The 11,213-nt window shown below is 39.7% G+C and overlaps 1 protein-coding gene across 1 annotated transcript in view; it reads left to right on the forward strand.

Annotated features, from left to right (window-relative positions):
- The window catches only part of fpgs (folylpolyglutamate synthase), a 57,389-nt gene that overhangs the window by 33,410 nt on the left and 12,766 nt on the right, over nucleotides 1-11,213 (forward strand). The window contains exons 9-11 of the mRNA XM_088434343.1: nucleotides 5,846-5,923; nucleotides 6,613-6,760; nucleotides 7,127-7,219. Coding sequence (XP_088290469.1) covers nucleotides 5,846-5,923; nucleotides 6,613-6,760; nucleotides 7,127-7,219 — 319 coding nt within the window. The remainder of the gene's footprint in view (nucleotides 1-5,845; nucleotides 5,924-6,612; nucleotides 6,761-7,126; nucleotides 7,220-11,213) is intronic.

Here is an 11,213-nt window from a genome sequence, read left to right on the forward strand (position 1 = left end):
TGACAGCATCCCTTACTGCTGGCGTCGAGCAGCTGGTTCGGGGATTGCCGCCACGACAGGCACCAACCACTTTACGGCCACAATTCCGATCAGCCGCCTCGACAATGGAGACAAGTGGAACATGGTCCACTCAGACTCAATGTCCCCCACCTTCCCCGGGACGTCAGATAAATTCTGTCGTAGGGGCGGTCTCTTCACCCGAGTGTCCAAAACATGCGGCTGCAAATCCAATGATACAACCACAAAGTCGATCATCAAATTGCGGCGTAGGGTGTCCTGGTGCCAAGTGCACATATGGACACCCCTATGTTTGAACATGATGTTCATTATGAAGTCCAATAACAAAGCACCACTCGGGTTTAGATTGGCTGGGGCTGTTCCTCCCAATCACGTACTTCCAGGTAAATGGTAAATGGACTTTCACTTATATAGCACTTTTCTAAATTGGGTACTCAAAGCGCTGTATACTAACTATTCATTTACCTACTGCTGACGCAGCATCAGGAGCAACTGGGGGTTCAGTGTCATGCTCAAGGACACTTTGATATGGTCTTGGAAGGTTGGGGGATCAAACCCATAGCCTCTCAGCTGGGAGACGACCACTCTACCACAAAGCCATGTCACCCCCAAGGTCTCACTGTCATTGCCCACGTGAGCATTGAAGTCCGCCACCAGAACGAGGGAGTCCCCGGAGGGAGCGCTCTCCAGCACACCCTCCAAGGACTTCAAAAAGGTTGGGTTCTTTGAACTGCTGTTTGGTGCATAGGCACAAACAACAGTCAGGGCCTGTCCACCACCCCGAAGGCGGAAGGAGGCTACCCTCTCATTCACCTGGTACACCTGGGTAAGGAATATAAGAGTTTGAGCTTAAAGTAGTTCATTAGATGTTGCTACATTCTGTGTATGAGAGTGTGAGACTGTAAAGTGAACGAAACAATATGGGGTGCAAGGGAGTGTAAGAATGGAATGTTTCAGAGCAAGCGGTGCTAGTCGCGGGGACGAGATGACCTTGGCACCTGGTAAAAACAACTTTGAGGAAAACTACAACCAGGAGGAGTAAGCAAGCGATTCTGCAGGGGAAGAAAGACCAATGAGAGCAAGCTAAAGTTAACAACAGTATACACATAGCCAATAAAATAATGCCAGGATGCCTTTGTTGATGTGCCCTTTGCATATTGTGTAGTATAACTCATTGCTGGGCAACTCGGATGAGAGTACGTCTGCTGGTGGCAACAGCAGCGTACAGGGCTGTATTGAGAGGGACCCGAGACCCAGGTGCTTGTATTAGATCTGCGTGTGAGGAATAAATCCACTCGTGTGTGAAAATGCCGGCTTCCTGATACCTTTCTATTGCAGAACGAGCGCGCAAATTGTTGGATGAGTGGCAGTTGGGTAAGGTCACAAATTGGAGTCAGATTACTAACTTGAGTTTATGTTGAATTAGAAATAAAATTCCAACAGTACTGTAAACCCTGATGTACAGGTGCTGAGCTGGGGATAATAAGAATGCCCACACCTGCTCTGTGCCTCTCACCGTGGGCAACTCCAGAGTGAAAGAGAGTCCAAGCCCTCTCGAAAGGACTGGTACGAGTGCCCAAGCTGTGTGTGGAGGTGAGTCTGACTATATCTAGTCAGAACTTCTCGGCCTTGCACATCAGCTCAGGCTCCTTCTCTGCCAGAGAGGTGACATTCCATGTTCCAAGAGCTAGCTTCTGTAGCCGATCGGTGGACCAAGGTCCGCACCTTTGGCCACTGCCCAGCTCGCTTCACACCCGACTGGCCCCTTTCACAAGTGGTGAGCCCATGGGAAGGGGGTCCCGTGTCATCCTTTAGGGCTAAGCCCAGCCGGGTCCCATGGGTGCAGGCCCGGGCACAAGGCGCTCGCCAATGAGCCCCCTCCTCCATGCCTGGCTCCAGAGCAGGGCCCCGGTGACCCGCGTCCGGGCAAGGGTAAACCACATCCACTTATTGTACTTTTCATAAGGGGTCTGTGAGCAGTGTTTAGTCTGGAACCTCACCTAGGACCTGTTTGTCTTGGCTAACCCTACCAGGGGCATAAAGCCCCCCACAACTTAGCTCCTAGGATCACTAGAACACGCAAACCCCTTCACCACTTTAAGGTGACAGTTCAGTATTTGACTTAATGCTGGGCTGAATTGATGAGGTCTTAGGGGTAAGAAAAAGTCAACAATGCAATTGAGTTTTTACATATTGGCTGTAATTATACTTTAGTATATCATAGTGACCAGGGATGTCTAAACCCTGATCATGTGATTGAGAATCAGGCCTGATAACATCATTTTCAGCTGATCTGAATCGTGGAAAAAAAGAAAATCTGATTTTATTTTAATTTTATAGTTTGAAGGATACACCTGCTTGCGTCATTTACTCTCTGTAAGTTTTAACTGAGTGTCCGATACCCATACTATGCAGCCACTTTTTTGTGATGAATTTACATTCTGTATTAATAGATTTAAGGATGCAAAAGTAGTGCTCGTCCTTGTTTTTCCTCTTGTAATTGGGACACCCATATGCTTTGTGGAGGAAAGTTCTGTTGGTTGCGCTGGAAGCTAATTTTAAGCTAGTGTCATGTAACAATTATGACACTAGTCTGTAACATAAAAATATTTTGTAAATTGTAAATTGTACAAAATTAATAAATTGAACATTTCATTTGGCAGAGAAAATAGAGTTGCTTTTAACACAGCTAATTTAATATGCCAACTGAAAGAATAGTGTCCACCTTTTTCCATAAAAAGGATTACAATGTTTTACTTGTTATAAACTACTGCTCAACTAGACACACTTATAAGGTCTCGTTTTGGGATTTTTTTTTAGGGTGGGTGGGTAACGGGTGGGCCTGTTTAGATGTATTTTTCCCCCTGCTCAATAAATTGTCAAGGTGTCTGGTCATCACTTTGTTTCAGCTGATTCTCAATGAAGTGTCTCACACTCACACTGGTACACAAAAATATGAACTCAGGAAATCCCTACTGGTAACATCTGACTAAAGATTGAAAAACACAAAAGCAGCAAATATTTTGAAAACCAATACTTGTCGTTCTCAATACTTTGTTTGCTTGTTAAGTTTTCATCAACTGCATGGAACCAACTAGACACTTTCTCCTGTTGGGATAGTTTTTTTTATGGGGGGGCTGCTTGGATGTATTTTTTCCCCCTACTCAGTAAATTGTCATGGTATCTGATCATGACTTTGTTTCAGTTGATTCTCAATTAGGTGTCTCCTTGTCACACTGGTACAGAAAATTATCATTCTCAATACTTTGTTTCTTGTTAGCTTTTCATCATCTGCATCAAACCCTGGGCTTGCTTGCAACATATTAGATGCAGGTGAGGTTTACTGAACAGCAAATATTAAAAACTTTACATTTTGATTTGTAATGTACTTTGAATTTAACCATTCTTGTCCTGCCCTCAGCCTGAGTTTGCCATATTAAAGTTTTTCTCCATTGGCTTGGCTCATTTCTTGAAACAGAGATGACATTCTCATAACTATAAATCAATTTGGCCAAACAGGCAACAGGAAAATGTAATTTACAATATCTCCCAAATCTATGCTACAAAATTAAATCTCTATCCCATGTAAATAGTCAGTACCATAAAAATGGCATGGATCCTTCTCAATTGCTTTGGCACATTTTCATTCATTCAGTACTTCTGTCAAAATGGATGGTACTGCACAACTACATGGATCACCTGGCAATGTTTGTACAGCTCCCAATACAGTTTACCCTTCAGTCAAAACGACATTCCCTTTTCAGAGTGCCTTCAAAATACATTGTCCCTTTGGTATTGTGTAAATACTGCAAGTCAAAATGCATAGACGCTTTGTCATGGCATATTTCTAACTATAGGCATAACATTTTCACACCACACTCACACTGCACTCATTCTGACGAGGAATTTTCATTTTTATTGTCAACTAAAGTAAATTGTACACATTATAGGAGGTAGGGAACCGTAAAAAAGAAAAATATACTGTTTACAAAAAATACAAAAACCCACAAAAAAGAAAAAAAATCAACAAATCAACGCTATAAATACAAAGAGTCACAAATTAAGACATTTTGTTTAGTCACGGTCACTCCCCTCTCTCCTGCTCACCATCCTCATCTTCCTGGCCATCCATTCTCTGTGCTCGGTTTGGCCACAGAATCTCATCCACATCGCATCCGATGTTGTCTCTTGAGATACAGAGCGGGAAGAAGCGTCGTGCATGCCTGAGCCATCCTCTACACCGATCCCCTGTTATGTCCTCACAGGCAGCGTCCATTGCAGTCATGAGAACCCTCGGTTTTCCGCATGGTGTTCATGCACTCTCCATCTCCAAGCAGAGGAAAATTCCTCTATAGGATTGAGGAATGGAGAGTATGGTGGCAAGAACACATTGTGCATTCTTGAATGCATGTTGAACCATCCCCGGATGTGTGGACCCCGGTGGAAATTAACGATGTCCCATATATATACAAACTGGGGTAGGTGGGGCCCTTCGAGACCCCTCTCATTTTCTGGGACCAGATCAAGATACAGTAGATCCAGGAAACTGAGGAGTTTATCTGTGTTGTATGGGCCCAAACTTGCATTGTGGGTGGCCACACCATTTTCTGAGATGGCCGTGCACATGGTTACAACACCTGTCAGGCAACTCAACAAACGGATGGATTGGTCACCAACATTGTGGGACATGCCTCCTTCGTTAGTCAAAAATGTATTTCACCTAACTTGAATATCCTAAATTTAGTATAACATCTTCCAAAATATGCACTGTATTGTATTCCAGTTTCCTAACACTATTTTGATAATTGAGCAGACTATTCTGCGTATGATGACTTATACGGTGAAAATGTGCTGACATGTTTTGCGGACAGTAACCATTGCCACTGAAAACCAACCAATTGGGATAGATCAAGATACATTCATTTGAAAAATGTACTAAATGTTGGCTGATTGTGTTAACTGTAGGATACTTGTACATAGCTATTTGTAAGGATGTACTAAAGGCTTGACGCATGTACAAAGCATTTCGAAATGTGATGAAAGCAATGATAAATGCCATTCTGTTGTGAGAAACTGCAAGATAGTTTGGAGATTTACTCCATGTTGTTATGAGAATGTCATCTCAGTTTCAAGAAATGAGCTAAACCAATGGAGAAAAACTGTAACAGCCAAGTCAATGTATGGCAGTTTTTTAATTGGAATTTATTTTATCCCGCTAGTATTTCTCTGGATATATATATATATATATATATATATATATATATATATATAATATATATAATATATATAATATATTTGTTTGTTTGTTTGTTTGTTTGTTTTTGCAATACTGGCCCAAAATGCCAGATTTTATTTCTCAGTATTTTTCTGAAGATTGTCATCCAAATTAAAAGACTTTTAAAGAGGTTAAATTTATTGATTTGTATTTTATTATTTCCTCTACTTAACTGTGAAATCCCTCACTTGCATGCATCCATCTCTGAGTATAATACCCATTTGGCATGATATTTTAAAGAGATTTTTTTTTATCTTCAAACATGCAGAAAAAAATAACAAAATGTTGATAACAGGAAGGTAGTTAGTCCATCATAGACACTGAATGCTGATTTAACAATTCCTTACGATAGAATGAATTAATGCTACATTTAAATATGTATTTGCATTGCTTTCACACAGACATTTTTAGAATGTCAGCTACTCATCACAAGTGCTCCCACAATTACATATGAATTAAAAAAAAAAAGGTGAGAATGTTTCTATCAATTGGAGGAAATTGCTAGTTTTCACACAATTCAAAATATCTGCATGTTTTTCTTTTATTCTTTAGCCAGGAGTCCCTGCTTTCACAGTCAGACAGCCAGAGGAGGCTATGGATGTGCTGAGGGAAAGGGCCAAAAAGATCAGCGTAAGCAACCACCTATTTGATGTTATTTATGTTTTTGTTTTTTTGTTTTTTTTAGGAAGCATAATAATTGCTTGTTGACAAGAGACGTGCCTCTCCAGAGTGCTTGCCCCTATATTCAATATGTAGTTAAATCAAATAAATCTTTTGTTAGTGGCCTCTTTCAAAATATTTGTCAATAATAATAATTATATATATATATATATATTATATATATATATATATATATATATATATATTATATATATATATATATATATATATATATATATATATATATATATATATATATATATATATATACACAGGCATATATGTATATATGTATATGTATATATGTATATATGTACTGTATATGGATATATAGGTCTACAGGTATACAGGTCTCAAGTTACTAATAAACGAAAGTCAGGGGAATTTAAACGAGAAACACGCAACGGTATAAGTGAGGAGCCAAGCCTATATATATATATATATATATATATATATATATATATATATATATATATATATACAGTATAAGATACACTTACAGTCCCCATAAGAGTTTCTCAGCACATGACCAGCTAGACTTTGTAGTGTTTAAGTTCGAATTTAAGCATCGCATAATTCTTGAACATTTGTGCACCTTGGAATGGTTTTAAATTGTGTAAATTTTGTGTGACTGACTCCACCTGACCATGTTGTTTTAGTGCCCTCTACGGGTGTGTCCGGACTTTGGGGACTACCAGGAAAACTGTGGACCTTTAAAATTAGGGTTGGCGGGACAGCACCAGCGAGTGAATGCCTCACTGGCCTTGCAGCTGAGCCATACTTGGTTGCAAAGGAGATGTCTCCAAGGTGAGGGTGGTAGATTTGCATTGGAATTTTATATATAATTTTGAGAATTCACATACCCAGCAGAAATTTAAACATTCAGTCAATTCTATGGCACAGATCTCAACTTCTATTTTATGTGAAGACTGATAATGTTAGGGAACAGCTATACTAAATTTGTGAATGTACTCAAATATGTAATTTAAATGTAATATATGTGTGATTGTTTGCAAAATTCCTAGCAAACCATATTGTTCTGTCACTTGCAAGCTATTGGCAGAACAGTCCTGCGGGCTACTCATTTGATGCTGGAATGCTACCTGCTTCCTGCAGGCACGACTTTGGTGACCCCTGTTCTCGGGATTGAAGGCATTTTTTTTTTTTTAACAGGTGAAAAGTTTTTGTGTACCACAAAAAGGCCTCAAGAGACCTCAAGCATACCTGAAGCAACTCTCTTCACGCCCTCCCTCATCATGAAAAAAGGTACAGGTTTGAAAAAGTAGTTAAGCTTTCAAGCTGAATGGCTCTGCTGCTGTTTGGAACTATGAAGCAATTGTATTGGTTTATTTGCCCTCCAAGGTGTACAGCGGTACCTTTTTTTTACTCTCTCAACCTGCCAACATTAGATGAGCTTGACTCAGACATCACTGAAGCGGAGCTAGTCGAGGCAATCAAATCGTTTCCTTCTGTCAGATTGGCAGACCCGATGGATTTGGCTTTAAATTCTACAACTGATTCCATACATTTCTTGTCCTGCTAATACTCAGAATGATAACTATGAAGCAAACATATGCCTATTATTAAAAAAAGAGAGAAATAAAATAAAATGAGAATACAGAACCTGGAAGTTACAGGCCCATTGCTCTTTTCCGTATGACCAAAAATGCATCACCAAAGTCTTAGGTACCAGACTGGGTAAGCATATTTTGGCCTTCATACCCCCATATCAGATAGGGTTTATCCCGGGTAGGTTTTTTTTTTGTATTGTCCAGTGGTTACTCATAAATTTATCCACTGAACATTCAGATAACCCTAGAGCAGTGGTCCTGGCCTTAGATGTAACCCAAGCCTTTGACTGAATCGAGTGGCCTTTCATGTTTGATTCCCTTAGATTTGGAGTTGGAGTGCATTAACTGGGTTAAGATGCTGTATCTATGCCCCAAATCTTCCATCATCACCAACAACCGCAGATCTGATCCCTTCAGGTTATATCGCTGTGTCAGACAATGTGACCCCCTGTCACCTTTCCTCTTCAACATGGCCCTGGGGCCTCTTGCAACATTGGTTAGGGGTCATTCCTCATTCAGTGCATTAAGAAAAGGGGCCTGGAAAGCCACATAGGGCTTTATGCAGATGATACTTTATTATTGCTTGCAAGACCCTGTCGTTTCTGTTCCTTATCTTCTGGACCCGATTGAATGCTTTAGCAAACTTTTTGGCTGAATTCATGCCCTTGAAAAGTAGTCTACTTTAACATTCCCTTGACTCTTTACCAGTTCAAAAACCTCTTATTTTGACAAGTGTTTTTCCTCATTCAAACAGCAGAAAACTACATTTAAATGACCACATTTCCATCACTTTAGGTATCTCCAAGTTAGATATTATGCCTAAGGCACACCCCCAAACTTTGAAAACATGCTAAGGAGCGACTACTCATGTGATCTTTGGGGGGCTACCTGTTTGCCCACCAGCACCATGTTGGTGACCTCTGACATAAAATGTACCCAGCAGTTTCCCCTGCTGTGTGATCGATGCAGGTTTGCAGAGGTTTAAGGTTATACTCTAAATCAGGGATTCTCAAACCTTTTGCAGTTGGGAACCCCTTTTTGGAAACCAATTTTTTTAAGGACCCGCATTGCAAATGTTTGTAGAAACAAACAAAATCATTGAAGCCAAACACAAGTGTCCTTTTTATTAAATTTGACAAGTATATTTGTTTCTTTTCAGCCACACTTAAGTAAAATAAATATTGCAAATTGCACGCTTCTTCAAAACAAACTGGGCCAACTTTCCCTAAACAGGGTGCTCCCAAACATTTAGTGACTTAATAATCCAGCAAATTTCAAAATTATAACATTTCAAAAAATATATTAGAATTGATTTATTTATTGAAGTCATACATTCTCAATTTGAAATTAACAAATTAACACAAATGTATATTTTTATTATTAACCCAAATTATTTCACGGAGCCTCTGCAGTCAGGCCACGGACCACGGGGGTCCGCGGACCCCACTTTGAAAACCACCGCTCTAGATCGACGAATTGCATACGTGCGTGTGTAAGCAGGAAGAGGTCCTTTGTGTGCTCTGTTTCGAGCGGGCATGTTACAGGACAGCTAAGCTGGGTCCTACGACGTTGAGCGGGGGGGGCTTGTTTACATTGTATTGGCGGGCGACGACGACGCGAGCATTAATAGAAATACAGTTCGGATTATTGTTTTGAAGTTGCCACGTTCAGTAGTGAAGTTGTAAGGAAAATAAAAGCCATGTTGCCACATGAGTCCGACCGCTCATTAATCTGAGGTGCTTTGTGGATGAGGTGCTCCAGTGTGGCCTATGCAGTCTCTCGCGCTCTCTCTCTCCCCCCAAAAAGTTCACTACTGTACAGTGTATAAGGTTTAATCATTTAATGTAAATATGTGTACTGCAGTAATGTTTGTCTTAAATAATATGTATAGCATGAAGACTTTTCACGTTTTAAAAAAAAAAAAATATGTCAAATTTATTGTCAATTTCTTCACATGTGCTTAACATACAAAAGAATCGAAATTTCGTTTCTCACTATCCTCTGCGTTTTACATGTACAATAACAAAGTGCAGGTGCGCAAGACGAGACAAACCTAAAAGCTAGATACTTATCTATAGTAATGTAAAGTGCAGTATGTTTGATCTACTTTGCCTAATGTTGCTAAACTAACAACTAAAACTAAAAAACTAAATACGAAAAACCAGGTATGGCAAGAGTACCCCAAGACAAGACATAAGTAGCAGCATATGACAGGACAATCCAACAGTACGAGACAAAGCAGGACAACTCTGGCTGTGGTTGTCCCAGTTGTGTGCATTTGAGGTAGTTGTTACAGTTCTAAGTGTAATCGCTAGTGCAATAGAAGTATATTTATAAATAAACATGGCAGCAGCAAGTCTGTGCAAATTTTGCAAGTGCATGATATATATATATATATATATATATATATATATATATATATATATATTTTTTTTTTTTTTATGTGAAAAGTGGGGTCGCTATTTCGACGATTTTCAGCTATCGCGGCCGTTTCCGGAACACATCTACCGCAATGAACGAGGGTTCACTGTATTGTGGAAAAAAAAAAAAAAATCAGTGACATTGTTTTCCAGAATCGTTCAGCCCTATTCATTTTTCCAGAGAGCCCAATAACCCACAACAGTTAAGACATGCTTTTTTTGGGTGCAGATCGTCTTACAGTACAGTAACTAGGGCTGCGGCTATAGACTATTTTTGGTACAATATTTGAGTATCCTACAGAATATCCATTCCATGCATTTTCTAGAGACGCTTATCCTCAAAAGGGTTGCAGGTTTGCTTGTGCCTACCCCAGCTGGCGTCAGGCAGTAGGCGGGGGCCCTGAACTGGTTGTTGGATTGGAACTCTGGTCTTTTTAACTATGAGGCGGACGTGCTATTCACTGCGCCATCGAGCCGCCCTATCCTACAGAATATTCAAATGAAATATATAGTCATAGAATTTATTTTTTAATTTCATTTATTATTTTTTTTTGCTTGGTGAAAAAGCAATTATAAACACAGAAGGCCAAGTAACAAATTCCACTCAATTACCAATGACCAACTTTTATCAATTTTTGATGGTCATTGTTTTTTTTTTTTTTTGTTTTTTTTTAAACGTAAATTCATATTGTGTAGTATAGCAGAACACTGCTTTTCTCTAAATAAATAGTAGATTATAGACAAATCCCTCCATAGAGTTTGGTCTCGGAGACTGATTTGCCAGCTAAAACAGCACATTTGTGTCAGCATGATTTGTTAAAATGTGATCAGTAGGGACAGCAACTGTGTCAGGCTTTTACTACACCAGCCTATATTGAGCAGTCGAACCCTATTAGCTCACGGCTAATTCACGTGAGATGCAACTATAATGATGCCAAGCCACTGATGAACACTGGAAACAGGTGCTGGATGTCAATGCCAGATTAATAAAGTCCTTCTATAATGCCCTGAATTTGCTATTGAATGTGATTTCAGAACAATTTTGTGTTGTTTGTATTGGTTATGGAGATTTACATTTGTAGTAGAGAGACTAGTCAAGCTTTTACGCTCCGTCCCTGTGTTCATAACAACGTAGTGTACCAAGGCATCCGTGTCAATACATTATTGAATAAATTAAGATTCAATTTTGAAGTTTGCCTTCTCACCATATTTTCGCTGCGCTTTACTGTCATGCAGTGCATTAACAATTGTTAATATAGGGAAGAAAGA

Source organism: Hippichthys cyanospilos, chromosome 15 (genome assembly GCF_059441005.1).
Source record: "Hippichthys cyanospilos isolate Australia breed blue-spotted pipefish chromosome 15, RoL_Hcya_1.0, whole genome shotgun sequence".
Taxonomy (NCBI): Eukaryota; Metazoa; Chordata; class Actinopteri; order Syngnathiformes; family Syngnathidae; genus Hippichthys; species Hippichthys cyanospilos.